This window comes from Melopsittacus undulatus, chromosome 6, assembly GCF_012275295.1.
Source record: "Melopsittacus undulatus isolate bMelUnd1 chromosome 6, bMelUnd1.mat.Z, whole genome shotgun sequence".
Classification (NCBI taxonomy): domain Eukaryota; kingdom Metazoa; phylum Chordata; class Aves; order Psittaciformes; family Psittaculidae; genus Melopsittacus; species Melopsittacus undulatus.
The window spans coordinates 24,690,073-24,711,878 of record NC_047532.1 but is presented as its reverse complement, the minus strand read 5'-3'; the positions used below and the strand labels follow the sequence as shown (position 1 = coordinate 24,711,878).

Here is a 21,806-nt window from a genome sequence, read left to right as displayed (position 1 = left end):
CCCCGCCCCTTCCGCCAGCTCCAGGCCAATCCCGGCAGCGCCCTCCCGGGCCGCTCTAGGCAGCGGAAGGGCACAAAGGCGACGAGGTCCTCCAGGCAGGCGGTGAGGCGGGAAAAAGAAACCCCGCCCTCTCCTGGCCCGCCCCTCATGAATATGCAGCAGGAGCGTCCCCGACTGCCAATGGGCAGCCGGCTGGCTATGAATATGGAATGAGGCTGTGGCCGCGGCCTTTGTCATGCGGGCCCGGGAGGCGGCGGGAAGCGGTGGCGGCGGCGGGGTCCGAGTCGCAAGATGGCGACCGCCATGTACCTGGAGCACTACCTGGACAGTGAGAGCGGGGCGGGGACAGCACCGGGAGCGGGGAGGGGGGTGCTTGCAGCGGCGGAGGCCGCGGCTGGAGCGGCGGAGGCGCGGGAATTAGAGCTGCGCCACCGGCTGGGCAGGCGGGGCCGCGGTGTGTCATCAGCCGCCGCGGTGCGCGTCATCGCTGTGCGCTGTGCCGCGGGGCTGTGAGGCATGGCGGGCACCGGCTCGCTGACGGGCAGCGGGAGACCCGCGGCAGCCGCCTGAGGGCCGGTCCCGCGGGTGCGGGAGCTCGCGGGGTGTGAGCGGGCGGCTGCTGGAGCAGGTCCAGAGAAGGGCACTAGAGCTGGTGCAGGGCCTGGAGCACAGTGTGATGAGGGACCTGGGGGTTTAGTCTGGAGAAGAGAAGGCTTGGGGGGACCTTATCACAACCAACCTGAAAGGAGGTTGCAGTGAGGTCGGGTCGGTCTCTTCGCCCAGGTAACAAGTGATAGAACAAGAGGAAACAGCCTCAGGTTGCATCAGGGAAGGTTTAGGTTGGATATTAGGAAGAATTTCTTTACTGAGAGGGTGATCAGACATTGGAGCAGGCTGCTCAGGGCAGTGGTGGAATCACCGTCCCTGGAAGTGTTCAGAAAACGTGTAGATGAGGCCCTCAGTGATATGGTTTAGTGGTGGCCTTGGCAGTCCTGGGGTAAAGGACTTCATGGTCTTAAAGGCCTTCTGCAACGTAGTTGGTGCTATGGTTTGCAGTATGTAGAACTGAATGTGCATTTGAGTGAGGGTCTCCTGTGGTGCAGGCTTTGTCCTTGGAAGGCTTCCAGTCATGAACAAAGGCCATATGCTGCCTCTGTGTCTGCCTGTGTGTGTACATATAGCGCAGCAGTGAGTGATCCAGCTGCTGGTTCCGTAAGGCAGCAGGACCTCTAGCTCTGTTCAGTGATACGTGGCTATGGAGGGATGGCTGCCACAGGGAGAACCAGATGTAGGATTGCTTGATCTTTGTGTTTCAGGTATCGAAAACCTGCCCTGCGAGCTGCAGAGGAACTTCCAGCTGATGCGGGAGTTGGATCAGAGAACAGAAGGTGTGTTCAGGTGTTCCGGTAAGCAAAGTCTGACAGAGAGCCTCGACCTGAAGGACAGGAACAGCCTTGTAGAGACTTGGCTTTAAAGGATGTGTCTCCTTTTCCTTTTCTCAACGTCAGTGCTCTGCAGCACTTGCTGCTTTTCTGCGAGGGCTGCACATCACAGGACCAGATTTCTTTTCAGCAGTTGCACATTTGTAGCTGTGTGATTGCCATACCCCATGGCCCTGTGGATGGCCGTGCTTGCACATATTTCCACATGAACTCAGTTGCAGACTGCTGTGTTTCTTGCAAGACCAGGACTTTTTCAGTTTTTGAGGTTTCTGTTGGTGTTTGGTTGCATGTTAGCAGTTTTCAATTAGAACAGTTAGAATGGTTAATGAGCGTGCAGCAAATGTAATGTTCTGTATATGGGAAGAGAGGTTGAAGTTTGTGAACCTGTGGGTTAAGATTCTGATCCAAACTGCGAGACTCTCCTCTGAATTAACTGTAAAACAGTTGAGAAATCAGAATCTCACCATGAGTGTTGAAGAGTGAATACCTTTAACTCTTCTTTTGGGTTGTTTGTTCTTTAAAGGTGAGTACATTAAAGAGTCAGGGGAAGTCCAAAAACTGTCAGGAGAGGTCTTCTAAATACCATAAAGAGGTAGAAGAAAAAAAGTACTTGCTTTGGCACACAGCTTTTCACATGTATATGTTTTGATTTTTAGATAAGAAAGCAGAAATTGATACTCTTGCAGCAGAATACATTGAATCAGTGAAAAACATGTTACCCGCGGAGAGAATAGAACACCTGAAGAAAATCCAGAGTGCCTACAGCAAATGTAAAGAGTACAGTGATGATAAAGTCCAGCTGGCCATGCAGACCTATGAGATGGTGAGTGTCATAACCAGTGAGACTTTGTAGAAATGATCATACCATGGAATGGAGCTGCTGGTGCGCATGGAAGTTGCTTCCACAGTGTTGATTTTTCCCGGATGTGTTTTTACTTAAATATCTTACTGAAACGAATTATTAATCCTTAAGTTTATTTTTCTGTTGCCTTCCTCAGTCTGAGTTTTGTTACCAGGTTTAGTCATAGAACTGTAGCCACAGAACCACAGATTAGTTTGGGTTGGAAGGGACCTTGAGGCTCATCCAGTTCCAACCCCCTGCCATGGGCAGGGACACCTTCCACTAGACCAGGTTGCTTCAAGCCCCATTCAACCTGGCCTTGAACACTGCCAGGGATGGGGCAGCCACAGCTTCTCTGGGCAACCTGTGCCAGGGCCTCACCACCCTCACAGGGAAGAATTTCTTCCTAATATCTAATCTAAATCTGTCCTCTATCAGCTTAAAGCCATTCCCCCTGGTTCTGTCAGTATGTGTCCTCATAAAAAGTCTGTCTCCAGATTTTCTGTAGGCCCTTTTTAGCTGTTGAAAGGCCACAATAAGGTCTCCCTGGAGCTGCCTTTTCTCCAGGCTATGCAAGTCAGGTAGGCTTCTCTTCTGGTGAAGAGTTAAATGAGTTTATCCCAGTTGGAGATACCCTTGATCTAGTAGTAGTACCCGTCTGCTGTGTAACAATACCACCAAATTGACCCACTCTCTCCTCCCCAGGAGCTTTCCTGTCACCCAATAATTTATTTAGGGCTGGTTTTAATTGTAAACAACGTTTTTTAAGTCAATTTCAATTCTGTGTTGTGGCAGAAATCTGCTCAGTTACCTTTGTTTCCAAGTGGCAAAAGAAAACAAACCTATCAGTTCCACTTCTCTGGTTGTATACTGGACACTTAAGCTTTCCTCAATGGACCTTAAGATTTAGCTTTCCACTTTTTTTCTTCTGCCCCTACTCCTGTTTAGCTGTCCCTTGTCCCTTATCTCCTTTAGACAAAACTTGAGCAAAGGCAGTCCTTCTGACTGTACTTGGTATGTTTTGTCTAGGTTCTAGGGATGCTTTGGGTTCTGCTACATCTGCAGCTGCAGTACATTTTATTGCCATAAATACCACAGAAAAGGAAATTGCTTCATAGGAACTGAAAAGTATCCTAGATACCTAAACCGAGAGCTAAGTATTACAGCAACACTGTTTGGTGGCTTAAAATTCTTTGCTGTATATCTGTTTTGTAAGCCATGTCATTGCAACCAGGGGAGTACAAGTTATTTAATGTGTATTGGCTTGTCATTGGAGATGCCTGGCAGAAGTCTGTATTTATCACTTAATTTCTTCATATAGCATGCCAGTGGAACATCAGAAAAAAATAGACTGATGTGCTCAGCACATGTTCATGGACAACAGGTGAATAATGTCTTTTGAAAATTGCAGGGAGAAAACAACTTATTTTAATATTTCAGCACCTTCCTTCCTTTCTCTTTGTCTGCAGAGGGATTAGGTCCTCTTGCTTTTGTCTGTTTTCTTTTTTGATGCCTTGGCTCCCCTCTTCCAGTTCGGCAGCCCTTTCATGCCATGCTCTGAAGTAGTATACCCCTGTTCGTGCTGATAACAGCCGTTTTATTAGACCTTCCTGTTTTCGTTTGGGGATTTTAATTTACTTCTTTTAAAATTCAGTTTGTGGTTTCCTCTCCTGTGCAGGTGGATAAGCATATCCGCCGGCTGGATGCGGACTTGGCCCGGTTTGAAGCAGATCTGAAAGATAAACTGGAAGGCAGTGATTTTGAAAACCCTGGATCTCGAAGCCTGAAAAGTGCGTACATGTTACATGTTGATTGACAGCCTTTTCCAGCACTGAGTACATCTGATCCAAAAAGCTAAGATAGAAAGTAGGCTGTTCTTTCTGGAGGTAGAATACTAGTACACCACAGTGTACTTCTCTAGTTGTTTTTAATACTCTTCAAATATTTACAGTGTTTTGGTGGACAATAAACAGGTGAAGAAAAATGTAGTGCTGGGATCTAACTTACTGTCTCTGCTTGCCAGATCACCCTGAGGTGGCCCACAGTTGTAAGGAGGGTGCTGGCCAAGGGGCAACTGTGACAAAACTGAGGTGATGTTCTTAGAGCTTTTGAGTGTAACAGTCTTGGTTTCAGGCTTGATCTGTTACTCAGTAAGTTCTAAGCTGTTTTTTGAGGAAAGTAGATTTGCCTATTTTCCTCTTTTTACCAGAATTTGAATACTAATCAAGCTGAGAATAACAGGAAAAAAATAGAAGTTAAAGGAAGGTACCAGTTTCTCTAATGTGTACTGGAAATCTCATGTGATTACTGTGAAATCTGAGCGTGGTTAACAGCAACACAGCTTTCTGCCTTTGAACTATAAAATAAAGGGTAAGATATCAGATGTGGACATAAAAGATAATTGAGTAACTGATTAAGTGGCTGAATATTTAAAAATATACTGAGATTTAAAAAATATTACAGCGTGTCTAATCACATATGATGCTATTTATATCTTGTGCAATGATACAGGTTAACATTTCCTGCTGCTTAATTCATTTTCCATAATTAAGTGTTAGACTTTCATAAGGTACATTATCTCTGAACTGTCCGGGTTGTGTAGTAGTCTCATTGTATGTGATCTTAATTTGCAGATTTAATTTTTAAGAACCTTTTGCAGTTAATGTATTGGTTTCTATTGTGGTGGGCTTGGCAATGCTAGTTTAATGGTTGGACTTCATGTACTTAAAGGTCTTTTTCAACCTAAACAACTCTGATTTTGTATACTGCAGTGATCTAATTGCCACAACTGTGAGCACAAGAATTTGCTGCTCAGTCATACTACTTGCCAGTTTGGCATATTTGTGGTATATAAATGTATTTCAGAATCAGCATTCGTGTAAAGTTACATATAAAAAAAGGCTTTCAAAACAGATGGCATCAAAATAAGAACATCTGGGGATATTTCTGTGATTCCAGTATGTTGAAACAATGGTTCTTTTTCTTTATAGAGGGACGAAGTCAGAAAGACAAAAAAGGTTCTCGTGGTCGAGGCAGACGAGCATCTGAAGAAGATACACCAAAGAAAAAGAAGCTCAAAGGAGGGTAAGGCATATCCTCTCACAGCTCTGGTGACTTTGGCTTGACTCTTCATGAATTTTCCACAAGCTCATGTTACCCTATTTATGACTCAGGTCTGGATGGTGGGTGGTGTTAGTGCGTTCTGGTCTTACTCCAGTTCATCAGTGTCCTGCTTAGGACAAGTCAGCTTTGTTAATTAACTCCTTGGTTGGCATGTGGAAGTTCAGCATGCTCAAAATGCCCTCTTGACTGGAAGGACAAGATCAGCTTTTGTGTTGCTGTTGGCAAGCTGGGAGAAAATAGCATTGAGTTGTTTGGTTTTTTTTGGTTTTTTTTTTTTTGTCCTGCAGCTATTTTTAACAGTTGTTTGTGGTCTTAATTGTAAAAAGAAACACTTGCCCATCAGGACAAGCACTGATGATGTATTGTTGTTCTAGAAATTGTGGAGAACTTCGGGGATTGTTTTCAAAGAATTGTCCTAGATAGTCTTAAATAATCTAACTTGGTTTTGTGACGCAAAGAAAAAAACGTATCCCCTCTCCATGATTAGATTTATGTTAAAGGGGCTCTGTTAATTATGATATTCTCATGTGGCTAAACAGAGGGACAGAAAACTAAAACTTGTTTCCATTGACCATTACTGACATGTCAAATTAATGCATTCCTTTAGAGCAAGAGGGTTCACTCATACCTGGCAATGAGAGAAAGAATGTTTATTAAAACAGATTGGGTGGTGAATCAGATTCTTCTGTCCACAAGCAGAAGTTATCTGTACATTCATTTTGCTACTGTATTCATGGCATATACAAATCATTCTCTTAATCCTTTATAGTCAAACTCATGTTTTGTGTTTGTAATAAGACTTTAATATGTTCTTTCCTTCATGTTACAAAATTAAACCTGCCTTATGATTTTTGTCATTGGATAATCTGTGATAATGTAAGATAAACTCTAAAGTACAATCAGGATGTTTTAGAGAAGATACTGTTAAAAATCAATGTTCCCAAGTGGGATTTAGATCTTGGGAACATGGTGTTACCTGCAATGAAAAGTGTTTTTCCTCAATCTGTCCTTGTTCACAGTTCTGAGTTTGCTGATACCATCCTGTCAGTGCATCCCTCAGATGTCCTAGACATGCCAGTGGACCCCAATGAACCTACCTACTGCTTATGTCACCAGGTGTCCTATGGAGAAATGATTGGCTGTGACAATCCTGATGTAAGCACTTGAGATTATTTATTTCCAGATGTTTGCTGCATCACATCAGTGTGAAATCTGAGGGTCTTACTTGCTCAGTTAGATCATTCAGCTGTTACTTTCATTTTGTGAAACACTAAACATCTCCTGTGGGTTTTTCCTTTCTGTTCTGCAGTGCCCAATTGAATGGTTCCACTTCGCTTGCGTGGACCTCACCACCAAACCAAAAGGGAAATGGTGAGTGTGACAAGACACCACTTTTTGATTTTCATTGAATAAGAATCTCATAAGAATCACAGTAAGAATTAAAACCCCACTGTTACCCTTCCTGACAGAGGAGCTTTGCTCTTGTCATCAGAGGGTTTGCATCTTCTGTGGTTTGGAATCATCTTTGTTCAATGGTAGAAGGTACAAAGGGAACTTTCTTCCTAAAGTGTACTTCCATGTGAGTCTTGGATTCTGGTTGGAGCAAAACAGGGACCCAGGCACATGCAGAGGTTTTGAATTGAGGCTGTGTAAATGTATACATGTTGCATCTTAGGCTTGCTGTATTGTCATATAGTTGTGGCTGTGGTTAAAATTGAGAAGTGTGTACATATTGTTTCACTTCTGAAAGCAAAATTTGAATACTGCTCTAGGTTTTGCCTTTACATAAATAGGCTGCTTTTAAACTACCCTCCCACCCATTCATTCCCAAATGATAAAAAACCTTTTGGACTATGTGTTATAACTACAGGAACTGATTACTGCCTCTCCTTCTTTCCCTCTAGGTTTTGTCCTCGTTGTGTTCAGGAAAGAAAGAAAAAGAAGTAGGGGAATACATTTAATATTCCTTCCTTCATGTTGCAATATTATCTTTGATAATTTTTTGATCTACCTTCCTTCTTTTTCTGATATGATATTTAATTGTCCAGTGGCCAGTTGTAATTCCAGCCCTTTCAAGTGAAAATGGCTTTCAGAGGGAGCCCCAAATCCCTTTGCCACAGGTATTTTATTTATGTTATACTTGCACAGCACTGAAATTGGTGTTACTATGAAGTGCTAGGGCAGCCAGTAGCTGTAGTCTCTGCTAGTTTACTGGAGTCTGTGAAACCACGTAAGGCACTGCAAGAGAATGAAACGCCTCAATCTGGTGTGGTGCATCATCATCATTGAAACAATTTAGGCCTGGAGCTTGATGTGCAGAGAACGATTTTTCTCCAATGTAGCCTGCATGAAAGAAAATTAGTTTCATTGTTTAGGTGTGAAGTTCATCTGGTTTGCAGTTGTGTAGTACAGAAAGGAACAGGAAAGCTGGTTCACTGTTCCCAGTGTCTGTTTCCTCAACGTTTTGCTGGTGTAGGGTTAGGAGAGAGGTGAGATTAAGTCTTCTCTTTTGGGAAATTTCTTCTGTCTGCCTTTGCACTGCCTTTATTTTACTTAATCTTGCCCACATTCACATGAACCTTAAGCAAACCGTTTGACTTTTTGCCTCCTCCTAGAAAAAGTTTGTCTTTTGGAGGAGAAAACCTTTAAAAATCAAAGGCTTTGTCCTGCAGTTTCTTAATGACAGTAGTATTGAGAGAGGGTGTTACCTTTCCTGGCTGTTTCCATTTCTCTGAAGATCCTTTAAGTACATTACTGTGAAGATGAAATCTTAAGTATTCTAATAGAGGTAGAAGGTCGGATTTATTCATAAAATAAGATGAAGGCCTGACTTTTGTAACTTGTGTTTGCATGTGTTGCACCTGAGTAAATCAGGAAAACAATCTTTAGCAGAAGGCTCCCTAAGGAAAATGTGCATATTCCCAGGAGTGTGTGGCAAAGCTGAAAGGCAGCCATGTAGCCTGGGGGCTGGGGTGTGAATAGCATTTGCTGTGGAGCACTGCTGTTGAAGAAGACCATTCAGCAGGAATGTTTTAATGTGACTTTTGTCTCTTTGGGGGGAGGGGCTGGGGTGTTGCATATTTGCATTTTCTTGACTTCTTTAAGCTGCCTTTCAGATTATGAATGTGAATTGCTGTCACTACTGTGCCAGTTGCTGCAGCAAAAGGAAGAGAAGGAAATTAGGAGTAGGAAAACAAAAGTCTGTTTTTTCTTCCTTCCTCTGAGTCAGTAATGGATATAGAAGTTGAGGGAAGGGCAGAGGTAAGTGTTGTCTGCATAACCCCTTGCATTATGGGGCTTACCTGCCTGCAATAAAAGATGTGGGGGAAGATGGTCTTGCTCACAGAGGGGGATGGGAAAAAGTATCTACACAAAACCCTGCAGCAATGGGCACCAAGGTTCATGAACTTGCTGTCTATGATCCCTCGTGGGTGTTATTGGCCGCTCTGTGCAGAGCTGTGTATTACTTTGCCCATACCGTTGTGTCTTGCTATAGACTGCTGGAAAAGACATCAAGAAACTTCTAGATGAGCTTTTCTTCTGCTGTAAAAACTATCTAAATAAACAGTACAGAGGAAAAACCACTGCAGTCAGACTTTGGCACCTGTTCCCAAAAGAGAAAAGTTTTTTCCCTGTTTTATACTGACCCTCTTGTGTTTTAGCAGATCACAGCTCTTGCCAATTTTCCTTCCCTGCTTTGCTCTCTTAGGATTTGTAGATGGTGCAGGTATGTCAAGAGTTACATAGAAGAAACCTCTTAATCCTAGGACAGCTTTTCTGTGAACATTTTGATCTGCATATTGCATCTGCTATGGAAAAAAAAAAGCCTGTCTCCAGAGTCCTGTCATTTAAAGTGTGATGCTGCACATGTGTTCAACATGTTGCATCACTCTGCATGTTGTATATGAAGTTTCCACCGTTGTGTTTACAAGATAATGTGCATTTGTCATTGTCGCTGTTATAATAGCACCCAGAAGGCAGGCAGGCAGGCAAATCTAAAGCAGATTGCTGGAGGGGAGGAGGAGGAAGAGCAGTCTCACAAACCTGACTTTAAAAACATGCAGTCAGCCCTCTTTGTTTTTCTGCCTCTTGTTCTGGGAGAGAGCAAATTTAATCGTGATGCCTCATGAGCCAGCCTGTAATTCAATAGCCCATGTGTGAGACCTGTACCTCATTGACCTGCTACACTGGATTGATGGAGGAGTGTTGGCTGGGTTCTGAAGAGTAGTGGTGATGCTCTTTCAGGTTTTATTTTCCCCTTCCACCCAATGGTATTATATATTACTCTTTCCCCTATTTCCTCCCCAAGGCTTTATTAGTAGTGGTGTCACCATAGGTCCAACATTTGATTTAAAACAGTCTGAAAAATCCCACTGCACCTCTCTGGAAGTCTTGCTGAAAGTATACCCATACAGGATTGTGCAGCTGTGGCTTAGTCACTGCAAAGCTAACCACCCTCAGCTCTGAGAATGTGGTCAGATAGGACAGCAAAAAAAACCATTTTTTTAGCAAGTGCTTTTTTTGGCTTGGAAAAGCAGGCACTTTCCACTTTAACCAGCAAAGGAAAAATAAGCTCTGGAAGTTAGTATCAGCCTTCAAAAGGAAAGAGTTTGCTAGGGTTCATGAATAGTGTGAGGTACAACATACTGCTCTTCTTTACAATGTAAGGTCTCAAAAGATCTGATACCAGCAATAAGCTGTCCCACTCCGAACACACCAATGTGGGGGCTCTGACCAGCTCAGGAGTGTCTCTTGGCCAATTTTTAAGACACCTTATAGACAGAAATACCGGTAGCCTTCGTTTTTGCTTACTAAGGGATTTAAATCTTTCTCCTGAATTTTGAATGTACAGTGTTAAATATACTTTCATGGAGAAGGGTGAACAGGATCCACAAAGGAATGTTCCACTAAAGATTGTCGAAATACCCGAATACCCCGTGGGGTTCAGCTTTATTGCAGCTTGTCCAAACTGGAGATGAAACTACTTTAACCCAATTGTTCTAGTTTTTAAAGTAATTAGATCTTTGTTCCCTTTGTAAATGGAAGAGAATATAAATCTTTTTATTAAAAAAACAAAGAAAGAATGTAAAGTAAAAAATGTATATCTGTATTTTTGGATCATGTTATAGATAATGGATATATTGTTATAAATAAAGTATTTTTGGGAACAACGATGTGGTGGGAGAGTGCGTTGTGCTGCTGTGGTGGGCAGGGGGCGGTGCATAGGGTCGGCCAGTAGGGGGTGCGCGGGGGGAGCTCTCCGGAACGGGCGCTAGGACCCAACGCGGTCCCTCGGGAAGGGAGGGTGCTGCTGAGCGCATGCGTGGTGGGCGCCTCTCGGCCTATTCACGCCGGGGAGATAGGGTCTGGTTGGTGGCTGCCATTGTCGCCCGCACGGGGGCTGCCTGCGCCACGGACTGTCTGAGCTGTGCGTGAGGCGGCCGGGGGTCACAGTGGAAGGGAGAGTTTGTGTCCTGAGGTGCTGCGGTGGAATGGGCGCCCTCACCCAGCGCCGGGGTACCGCAGGACAGAGCGGCTGTCACCCCTAGAGCCTTGTCCAGCTCCTCACAGGCTGGGGGAGGAGCCGGGTGGCGGGGAGCGGAGCGGAGCTTGGCTCTCGGCTGGACCCCTCTGTTCAGGGTGGCCATGGGGGTTTTCCCCGTGGTGCCCCGCTGCCCTGTGCGGAGCCGCTGGGCGCCGCTGAGGTGGCTGACGGGCTTCCACAGGAGCACCTTGGCACAACAGAGCAGCACCCATGCCCTGCGGTTGCTTCCGCAGAGGAAACAGCCCCCGAGCGTGGTTCCCAGGCCGTGGGACTCGAGGTCTCGCAGCAGGAGAGCTCTCCATGCAGGCTCCTTCAGCCTCCAGGAGGTCATGCTGACCAGCGAGCGGTACGGAGTGCGGAGGCTGCCCTTCTCCCGTGTGTCTGAGGGCGATGTGGCCTTCTTCGAGCAGATAATGCCAGGCAGAGTCATCACAAATGCGGAGGAACTGAAACCGTTTAACGTGGACTGGCTTAAATCGGTCCGAGGTAAGAGAGCTTGCTTAAATTGCCGATTTTGTTTAAACCTCTCTGCCTCTGTTACCAGACCAGAATGAGAAGGCAAAGAAAATCTCATCTTTATTTACAGCAGACCACATCTTCACAGACCAAAATTCTCCTTTGAGAATTGCCTAATATTTGGTAATCTTTCAGGCTTTCATGACAAAAAAATAACCCTAAGACCTCTTAACTTACTGTTTATTTTTTCCTGAAGCACGTTGACAGTTAACACTTTTGGCTGGCATTCAGAAAACAGACGTGAAAATTTCAGTTGCTCTTGTCAAAGATTTCGTAAGAATATAAAACCTTTCCTATTGCCCCTGCTGGCAACTGAGTCTACCTGTGCATGCAGAGCTTTTGCGGTGCTTCAGGGGAAAGCCTGCTGTTCAATATGTTTCGTTTAAAAGTGCTCTGCCTCACGGTGGAGGGAGTGTTGTTATTTCAGACCTCATGCTTTACCACCTTGTCTGTCTGACCCCTGTAAAACTCACAACTTGCCTTGAGAGTCCCTTGCTTTTATTGCAGGCTGTAGCAAGCTGATGTTGAAGCCGCAGACAACAGCAGAGGTTTCGCAAGTTCTCAGGTAATGGGCACCTTTTCTGCTGGGCTTTGTGGCGAGGGAGGGTATGTCACCTGAAGGGAGCTTCTGGATGTTCAGGCACTAAGTACTCAAGCATTGAAAATGCTGGAGCTGTTTCCTTTGTGACTGTCTCACAGCTGAACTCTGACTCTAGCTCCCTCTTCTGCTCTTTATATCCCAGCTGCCTGCTGTTTCCTGATGTACCTGTTGCTCCAGCTGCTCCCAGGGCCAGAGGCACTGCATGCTGTTGCTAGCCTGGGGGTATGGCAGTTATGGGTACAGGTTCCTGAGCAGGAATGTTTTCACTTGGGGAGCTAAACTTTCGAGGCAGAAAGGGACTTTCACCTGTGACTTGTATTTCTCAGGCCAAATGCTCTCCCTGCCCCTCGGCTTGTCTGGACTGATGGTGTCATGTCAGTTTCAGGCAGATACAATGGCCAAACTTTTGCTTGTTTTACAAAACAAAACTCACCTGTCCTGGCCAGGTGTGTTTGCAAAGGCTGTGGGCACCAGCAGGCTTCTCAAATCAATGCTGATGGCTTTGAGTAGAAGGGTCTTAAGAGTGCTTAGTGTGGAGGAGAGATAAGCAAGTGTATTCAGTATTGATTACTTTTCTGGGGTTTTTTTGCTGAAATCAGACACTGTGCTAGTGCTCAAGAGAAACAGTTGTGTTGAAGGATTCAGAAAGATGTGTCTGAAAAGGTAAAGGTTAGGCCAGAATCAGGCAGTTGGAGGAGCTAATGTTTTAACCACTGGATCAGTAAGAGCACTTCCCTGGTTTGTTGTTGTGAACATCAGGATGTGGGATTGCCATTTGGCTGAGATATAGAGCTGCAGGAACCCACTCCTGAAGTAGCCATTGGTGCCATACACCTTTGTGCCATCCGTTGTGCAGGATCCTCTCTGAGTTCAGAGAGGATGTGATGGGGGTGCTTTGCAGGGATGTTGCAGGCTGTGAGGTGATGCTGCTGAGGCATAGATGCACATGCTTCATCGCCTACAGGACATTTATTTCTTAAAGGCAGGTATATGGCAGTAATGTCTTAAACTGTTGTCAGAGCCCACTGAGAAAGCCAAGTTGTTAACAGAAACTGCTACATAAATAGGTTGCTATAAATGCATGTGTGAGCAGTGATTTCCAGGCAGATGTTCTGTGGCAGATCTGTAGATATGCACAGAGATAACCTGAAGTGTTTGTTGCTTTGCTCAGTGCTGGGTGAGTTCAGTAAGGAGTTGTGCTTTCTTGCTTTTGCGGTGATGCTATACCTCTGTGTCAATTTAATCTTTAGGCTAAACACAGCTTAATTTTAAGGAGGGTTAAGCACTGTCGCAACAGTAGACATTTACGTGGAGGTAAAATGCTTCTAATAGACTGGATTAGGGCCTTAAAATGTCCAAGACTTCAGAAACCTTTTTCCTTCCAGGTACTGTTACGAGAGGAACCTGGCAGTGAACCCACAGGGGGGTAACACAGGCCTTGTTGGGGGCAGCGTTCCTGTCTTTGATGAGATCATTCTCTCCACTGTTCTCATGAACCGGATCACCAGCTTTGACAAGGTGTCTGGTAAATATTGTAGAGGAGTATGGCACAGAAATGTGCCCCAGGCCCTAAGCGAGCCATTTTCCAGTAGTTGCAGATTCAGCAAGGTTCAGCCCAGCAGGATCATAAGGGATGTCAGAGGCCTGTTTCATGCAGGCTCCTGCTGTAATCCTTAGGTTATAACAGTAGCAGACAAATCATACATGTGTTATTTACCTTTTTCTGGAGTATCAGCTTGTAGCGGGTTGTTTATGTTTCAGGAATCCTTGTCTGCCAAGCTGGCTGCATCTTAGAGAAGCTCAACGAGTACTTGGAGGAGCAGGGTTTTATCATGCCGCTTGACTTGGGGGCAAAGGGTAGCTGCCACATCGGTGGCAATGTGGCCACTAATGCTGGAGGCTTGAGGCTCTTGAGATACGGCTCTCTTCGAGGGACAGTGCTAGGACTGGAAGTGGTAAGGCGAGTACCTGGCAGTTCCCTTCTGTGTTTAAACCTCTACTTCCTACCATTTCCTGCTGTTCTAGCCCTTAGCTATCCATTATGCAGACAAGTTCCTCTCCAGATTTCCACCTAACTTTTCTTTGTATGGCTCTTTTGAGGAGTCAACAAGTGTCTTCATGTATGTAGCATCTCTTATTGCTACCACAGTGCCCAGCTTGCACCTCTGTCCTTACTGACAGAAGTGGTATGAGATGGTTTTCTCATCCAGAAAAATGAAAAGAGAACAGGGAGAGATTTCATGGTCCCAGGTCACCTGCATGAGTTTGGTTCCTCTGTGAAGTGATGGGGCTCTGGAACATTCCACTAATCCCATCCTATAGCACTGTCTTCTAGTGGCTACTCACTCGATTTCTAATACAGCTGTCCACTTTGGGTTTGTTTGGCTGCTGGCTTTCTCCTTGAGTCTTTGCTGTACCTCAGCCTGCTTCTGCCCTGCAGGTCTGTACCTTTGTGTATAAAGGCTGGGATTAGTTCTAAAAGATTTTGGGGCTTGGGAGCAAAAAGTTAATACGAAATAAATTAGGTAGGTAGCAAAAGCCTTGTTTGGTTTTATTGTGTATGCCCAGTACAGAGGAGCTTTTGCTTCTCAGGTTAGTCCCCGTAGTGTCAAAACTGCCTTTAATAACATGTCTTGGGGACATTCAGCCTTGATTTAAGGCTCAGGTGGTAGAGGGCTTACTTCATTCTGGTTAACTATGTTCACTGGTTTAAATAGTGTTCCTTCTTTCTGTTGAGTAATGGGAGCTAGGGCTGCAAATAATGGCTGATCTTCACCACTTGTAAGAAAAGCAGAGAAATTCAGTCTTGTTATTACTTGTCCTGTTGGAATGTGTGCAAACAGCATTGTAAAAAAAGAAACAGAAAAGTTGGGGAAGACTTAGATAGGATATAGAGGGGAGGAAGAGCTGGGAGTGGAGGATCAGAGGAAAGACCTTGGGAGTGAGCTGCAGCTGGAGTCCACTGATCATTAGCTTGGTAGTAGACAGGCGTATGCCAACAGATTTCTACATAGGTGCTTTGACTGGGTCTCTGTATTCCCACAGGTGCTGGCTGATGGCTCAGTTCTGGACTGTTTGGCCTCTCTGCGCAAAGATAACACTGGCTATGATTTGAAGCAGCTTTTTATTGGATCTGAGGGGACCTTGGGAGTTATCACTGCTGTCTCCATAATCTGTCCTCAGAAACCAAAGGCTGTGAACCTGGCATTCCTAGGTAGGAGCTGGTGCTAAGTTCACACTTGAATTCCAAGGCTGGGAAGAGAATAGGGATGGAGCGAAGAAAGCGCTGGTCAGCCTGCGAGATACAGTACCGGCATCAGCTTGTTTCTGAGAAGTAATATGGTGCTGGATGTTAAAATATCTGTGCAGATCTTTTACATCAGTGGTATAAACATGTAAAATACCTGCAAGGGCAGGTTGTTCTGAAAGGGAAGGGGAGACAGGAGCTTAGCAGGATGAAGAAGCAGACAGGACAGTGCTATCACTGATGAGGGCCCGGTCTGACAGTAACCAAGCAAGGTGAGCAGGGCAAGTGTGGTGACAGTAAGCAGTCTGTCCAATCCAGTGGTCACCAGGTGAGGCCATAGTGGCAAGGCTGGGAAGTTAAGTCTTCAGGTCAGGGTTTGGCTCAGCAGCGTACATGGGCAGGCACAGCTACTTCTGAGTGAGCCTCAGCAGAGATGTCCCTGCTTGACTTCAAGCCTGATAGACTTTTTAGATCATTTTACAAGGTTTCGGGGCCCTGTTTTTTGTTCCTGATTCCTGTGTGTTCTGTTTGAAGGGTGTCAGAGTTTTGCTAAAGTTCTGGAAACATTTACAACCTGCAGAGCTATGCTGGGAGAGATCCTGTCTGCCTATGAGTTCATGGATGAGAAGTGCATGGAACTGGTTGAGAGTCATCTGAAGCTGACCAGCCCAGTGAGAGGTATCAGTATCATTCATGCTTTAGAAAGAGGCATTGTACTGCCTAGTTTTTATATTGTTTATATACACAGCGGATGTGTGGGCATTTGTCATAATTTTTGTATCCAGTGTTCAATTCCAAAGACATTTGATGGAAGCCTTTAAGGATAAGATTTGTTATTTCTACTTGTTCCCACAGAACTGCTAGTTTTCTGAAAAGCAGTGGCTAGGTAAAGGATATAGCATGTAAGTGAAGTGTTCTAGAGATAAAAGATTGACACTTGAGCTGCCTTTCCACTGGCACCAGAGAATCTGGGCATAGGGCAACCTCAGGAAATGTGCCAAGTTTGGGAAAAGGTCCAGAACCTGCACTACATTCCTGTGCTTTTGCCCCAGAACATCTGGTTATTCTGTTCTCCCTCACTTTCAGATAGCCCTTTTTATGTTTTAATTGAAACTTCGGGCTCCAACTTGACCCATGATGAAGAAAAACTGAACAACTTCCTAGAACAAGCCATGACTTGTGGTTTGGTCACTGATGGAACTGTGGCAACAGATGAGAAGAAGATAAAGGCAAGTCATCATTTCCTCTTGCACAAATCTCTTTGACACGGTTCTCTACTTGGATTTGTGTTTTTTAATAGGGAAACGTGCAGACTGATGTTTGGTATAAATGTCCCTGAGTGACCTGGTACCTTATTTGCATATTGAGTAAGAATGCTAAGAGAGAATCCTTACCACTGCTGACTCTTCCCAGAAGGCCTGAATATTTAGGGTTTCAATTTCCTCTTTTAAAAAGATGAGAATAATGTACTACATCTTTCAGTAGTTGCTGGGGTAGGACCCAACCTGCCTGAAAGCTATTGAAACCAGAAGTTGAGTTGCCAGCAAGGCCAGGAGTGAGCAAAGTCCTGCCGGGCAGCAGGACAGAGGTGTGCTAGAGTCGGAGACTGTGGCCTCTGGGAGCAGGACAGATATGTAGTGTTTTGGTGAGAAGGACTGTGTTTTGTGTCCTATGAACATAAGTCTTTCACGCTGACCCTTGTTTCTTCCAGCCCCAGTTCCCAAACCAACCCTTGCAGTTCAGTAGAGGAGGCACATCCCCAGGTCTTGGGAAACTCAAAACAGCTTTGAAAAGAATGCCCATGCCTGTGTTCGTTCTCTCTGGGGTGCTGGAAGCTTGAAGAATTGGTGTATCACTTTACTGTACAGTGTTGCCAAGAAAGTATTATTACTACCTTTCAAGAGGTGGAGGATATCAAGGGAAATCAGATGCTGATGTTATATGCAAAGAATCAAGACTTTTTTTCCCTCCATGCCACAGTGCATGGAATCCAAGAGGTACTTGGTTTATGTCGGTATCTTTGCTCTTTGATTGACCAGACGCTGTGGAGCCTGCGTGAGAGAATCACAGAGGCCCTCACTCACGATGGCTGTGTCTACAAATACGACATCTCCCTCCCTGTGGGAAAGCTGTATGATCTCGTGACTGACACCAGGGCTCGGCTGGGCCCGAGTGCCAAAAGTGTGGTGGGCTATGGCCACTTGGGTATGTGTGGATGCTGGGAAATGAGCAATTGTTCTTTTGTGCTCCAGGTTTTCTGGCCAACTTCCTAGTAGGTTTAAAGGTTGTTTTTTAGATTAGTGAGAGGCATAGACCAAATAGCCAAGAGCTGCCAGAAGACGAGGATGCATAAGGATCTTTGTGTTCGAATTTCATTGCTTTCAGACTTTATTCCATATATAAACGGTAGGTTGCTAGACAGATGGCCACTGAACTGGTCATTTGTGTATTCATGGAATCACAGACTGGTTTGGGTTGGAAGGGACCTTAAGATCATCCAGTTCCAACCCCTGCCACGGACAGAGACACCTTGCACTAGACCAGGTTGCTCCAAGCCCCATCCAGCCTGGCCTTGAACACTGCCAGGGATGGGGCAGCCACAGCTTCTCTGGGCAACCTGTGCCAGGGCCTCAGCACCCTCACAGGGAAGAATTTTTTCCCTCTAATCTAAATCTCCCTTCTGTCAGTTTAAAGCCTTTCCCCTTCATCCTGTCACTAGAGGCCCTTATAAAATGTCCCTCTTCAAATTTCTTATAGCCCCTTTAGGCACTGGAAGTTGCTCTAAGGTCTCCCTGGAGCCTTCCCTTCTCCAGGCTGAACAAGCCCAGCTCTCTCAGCCTGTCTTCTCAGAGCATCTTTATGGCCTCCTCTGGACTCACTCAAGCAGGTCCATATTCCTCTTATGTTTGGGGCCCCAGAGCTGAATGTAAGAGGGAGGTGGATTCTTGCTCTCTGTGTTTTATTGAAATATATAGGTCGTTTAATGCACCATCAGCTTGTACTTGGACACCTCTGGTAAACACTTTTTTGTGCAAAATGATCAGTCATATTGGAAATTAATTTTGTCTGAGTAATTAACCTTCCAAAAGAGAGTAATAAAGGTAACATACAGAAAAGCTAGTACATTTGTCAGGATGCTTTGAAACTAGTTTGATTTTACAAGCAGGTAAATTGGTAGCTTAGCAGAGCTGTGCTGTTCAAAAGAAAACAAAAACAACAGAACACACAAGCTTGGTTTGAGATTATTTGAAAGACATGGAAAGACAAAAAGACAAGCCTGTATAACAGAGGCTGCCTCTGGTAGCTGTTGGTAGTGGTCATTAAGCTGTTTACTGTGAGGCTTTGCTGGGATGCAGAAAGAGGTTCTGGAGTGGGAATGAGCAAGTTTTGTTTATCTTTGTGTGTTTTGTCTCCTGAATACCCAACAACTATGTGCTTAATCAAATATGTCATGCACAAGTGGCAAAAGGAGAAAATGTTCTGCTTGCTTTGTTTCTGTTGACACGTGCCAAAGTGCATTTAGAACATTGCACAAACATAATAGGGAGAGAGAAAGTGATGAAGTGCCATATTAAAATCTAATGATCATTATCGAATACTGCTGGGGCAGTCTTTGCATGCCACCTCAGTAGCAGGACAATATCTGAGGCACCACAATTTGAATTTTCAAATCACAATAACTGCAATTTTAAAGTAGTTTAACTCAGAACGCTTCCTCAAATGTTGCCTGGAAGTATGGAAAAACAAAGATCCTACTGAATTATTTGTGAATGGAGACACTGGTGTTTGTAGAAGGATAGCAAATTGTCCCCTATGCAGTCTGGAGACTAACAAAGGCACCGTTGTTTGGGTACATGGAGGAGGCAGTAATGAGTCTCCATTGTGGGATCACTGAGTGTTTCTTACATATCCACCTCTGCAATGTTTTCTTACAGGAGATGGAAACTTGCACTTAAACGTCACGGCAGAGTCCTATAACCATTCCCTGTTGGATGCCATTGAGCCCTTTGTGTATGAGTGGACTGCGAGATACAATGGCAGTGTCAGTGCAGAGCATGGACTGGGCTTCAAGAAAAAGCAGTTCATTCAGTACAGCAAACCCAAGGAGGCAATCCAGCTAATGCAGCATTTCAAAGCCATGTTAGATCCCAAAGGGATCCTCAACCCATACAAGATGCTGCCCTCCAGTTCCTGAGAGCAATACACACTGAGAAGTGAGCAGATACTGTCACGCAAGAATGGCACACAGTAACTGCACTTTAACCATAAACATACTCATGGATCAAGCAAGCACTTCGAAGGCTCCTTGTTTTAGTTCTTTAATGTGATGGAACAAGTAAAGAAACATTGTTCCTCTTTTTAGGGGTGCCTGCCCTTTCTGAAGAACACATTACATGGTTTGACTGTGTGAATTTGCTGTTTAACCTGAGCACTGAAACCAAGCGTGCAGCTGTTGTGTGTGGATATTCTAGCTCTCTTTCCCCTTAGTTTGCTCTGATTTAGTAGTGAAGTGATACCAGCCAGAGGAGGCTGGTGTCACACGGCCAGCACTGTTGAATACTTCATCAGTGATCTGGATGCAGTAGTTTAATGCACCATTAGCAATTTTGCTGACAGTACAGTCTCTGGGGGTGGTGAGACAATGGCACAGGTTGCCCAGGACTGTGGCTCCCCCATCCCTGGCAGTGTTCGAGGCTGGGTTGGACAGGGCTTGGAGCAACCTGGTCTAGTGACAGGGGAGTTGGAACTAGGTGATTTTTTGGTCCATTCCAACCCAAACTATTCTGTGATTCTACGCTGGGAGTGCTGTTGAATCACTGGAGGGACAAGAGACCTTGCAGAAGGATCTAGATAGACTGGAACATCAGGCAGCAAATTTAACATGTCCAAGTGCCAGATTCTACACCTGGGATAGAGTAGCACCAGGCACAAGTATAAACTGAGAGAGAAGTGGCTGGGGAGCAGTCCTGCAGGGAAGGATCTGGGGTGCTGGGTGGCAGCAAGCTCACAGGAGCCAGCAGTGTGTGCCCTGGCAGTCGAGAGGACAAACTTCCTCCTGGGGTGCATAAAATGCAGTAAAACCAGAAGGCCAAAAGAGGTGATTATTCCACTGTACTTGGTGTAGCCTCACCTCAAGTACTGTGAGCAGTTCTGAGCCCCACTGTTCAAGGAGGATGTGAAGGTACTTGCATGTGTCCAGAGGAGGGCAACAAAGCTGGTGGCATGGCTGGAAGCCACATCATGAGAGGAGCAGCTGAGAACTTCGGGTTTGTCTCCTTTGGAGAAAAGGAGTCTGAGGAAAGCAACCTCATTGCTCTCTACAGCTTCCTGAGAAGGTGACCTGGAGAGGGATCTGCTAATCTCCCTGGAATCCAGTGATGGGATGCATGGGAATGGCTCAAAGCTGCACCAGGGGAGGTTTGGACTGGACATCAGGAAACATTTCTTCACTGAGAGGGTGGTCAAACACTGCAACACCTGGAGAGGTGGTTGATGCCCCAAGCCTGTCAGTGTTTTAAGAGGCAGTTGGGCAATGCCCTTAACAACATGCTTTAAATTTCAGTCAGCCCTGAAGTAGATGGGTCATCAGTTGGGCTAGATAATCGTTGTAGGTCTTTTCCAACTATTTCCTTCTATTTTATTCTGTGATTTTTTTTTTGCTGGCTTTTATTTTTCTTCTACAATCTGTCTCTGGTTTTGGGATAACAGGAGTGATTGTCGTTTACAGCTTGGTGTTCAAAACCACATGTTCACCCTGTCAGAGGACAGGCCAAGCCTTCTGCTAGTGAGTCATCTAATCAGTGTTTACTAATCACATCTGTATTTACCAGTCCATGTCACTCTTAACTCAGACTGTTGTATCCAAATGAAGCAGATGGTTAGAAAAGCCCAGGGATTTACCAAAGATAAATTGTGTTGATAACCCAAACACCTTCTACAATAAAAACATTTTCTGTCCACACGAGGAGAGCAGTGGGGGGTGTTTGCCTGGATGTCGGTACAGTGTCAGTCCTGTCACCACTGTTTCCCACAGCTTTCTCCTGGGCAGGCTGGCATGACACACACCAGAGGGGTATCTGCAGGATGGACAGGAAACCAGCTCACAGGTGGTAATCAGTGGTTTCTACTCCGGTCTACTGGTTTGAGAGGCCTCACTGGGCTCTGTGGGACTAGGAAGGACGGTTGTCTTACCTGGTAGCTGCCTTGTCCATTAGCTGCTTTTCAGTGTTTTCTGCTCTTCCTCAGTGCCATGAAATAGATGTTCCACCCAGAGCCTTTTTCTTGAAAGAAGATAATCCTAGAGAGTGTTTTTTTTAATTCTGTTTCTAACCAGAACATCATCTCTACAAGCCTGCAAGCATTTAAATTGCATTAAGGATGGTGGCTCACACTCAGCACTGTGTTACAGCACCCTTCACAATATAATTCTATGGTCACAACTCTTTCAACTTGACTGCGTGGATGCTTTTAATAACAATACCTCCACCTGT

General features: G+C 45.1%; 2 protein-coding genes across 9 annotated transcripts; both read left to right on the top strand.

Annotated features, from left to right (window-relative positions):
* Positions 1-158: 158 nt before the first annotated feature.
* Positions 159-10,574, top strand: ING5 (inhibitor of growth family member 5). 7 transcript variants are annotated; one of them, XM_031050833.2, is made up of 8 exons: positions 159-328; positions 1,317-1,406; positions 2,099-2,265; positions 3,962-4,073; positions 5,274-5,367; positions 6,426-6,561; positions 6,716-6,777; positions 7,311-10,574. In XM_031050833.2, the coding sequence occupies exons 1-8, from the start codon at positions 292-294 to the stop codon at positions 7,351-7,353; spliced, it is 741 nt and encodes a 246-aa protein (XP_030906693.1). In that variant the 5' UTR covers positions 159-291; the 3' UTR covers positions 7,354-10,574. The 7 variants fall into 7 exon arrangements, with proteins under 7 accessions (XP_030906693.1, XP_005151077.1, XP_030906698.1 ...); XM_005151020.4 differs by having other exon boundaries at positions 161-328; positions 1,317-1,388; XM_031050838.2 differs by lacking the exon at positions 159-328 and adding an exon at positions 503-585 and having other exon boundaries at positions 1,317-1,388.
* A 176-nt stretch (positions 10,575-10,750) lies between these two features.
* On the top strand, positions 10,751-21,265 carry D2HGDH (D-2-hydroxyglutarate dehydrogenase). 2 transcript variants are annotated; one of them, XM_005151233.3, is made up of 9 exons: positions 10,751-11,437; positions 11,975-12,032; positions 13,454-13,593; positions 13,830-14,023; positions 15,114-15,282; positions 15,850-15,993; positions 16,402-16,544; positions 17,355-17,520; positions 19,251-21,265. In XM_005151233.3, the coding sequence occupies exons 1-9, from the start codon at positions 11,053-11,055 to the stop codon at positions 19,508-19,510; spliced, it is 1,659 nt and encodes a 552-aa protein (XP_005151290.2). In that variant the 5' UTR covers positions 10,751-11,052; the 3' UTR covers positions 19,511-21,265. The 2 variants fall into 2 exon arrangements, with proteins under 2 accessions (XP_005151290.2, XP_030906756.1); XM_031050896.2 differs by lacking the exon at positions 13,454-13,593 and having other exon boundaries at positions 11,406-11,437.
* Positions 21,266-21,806: the final 541 nt, after the last annotated feature.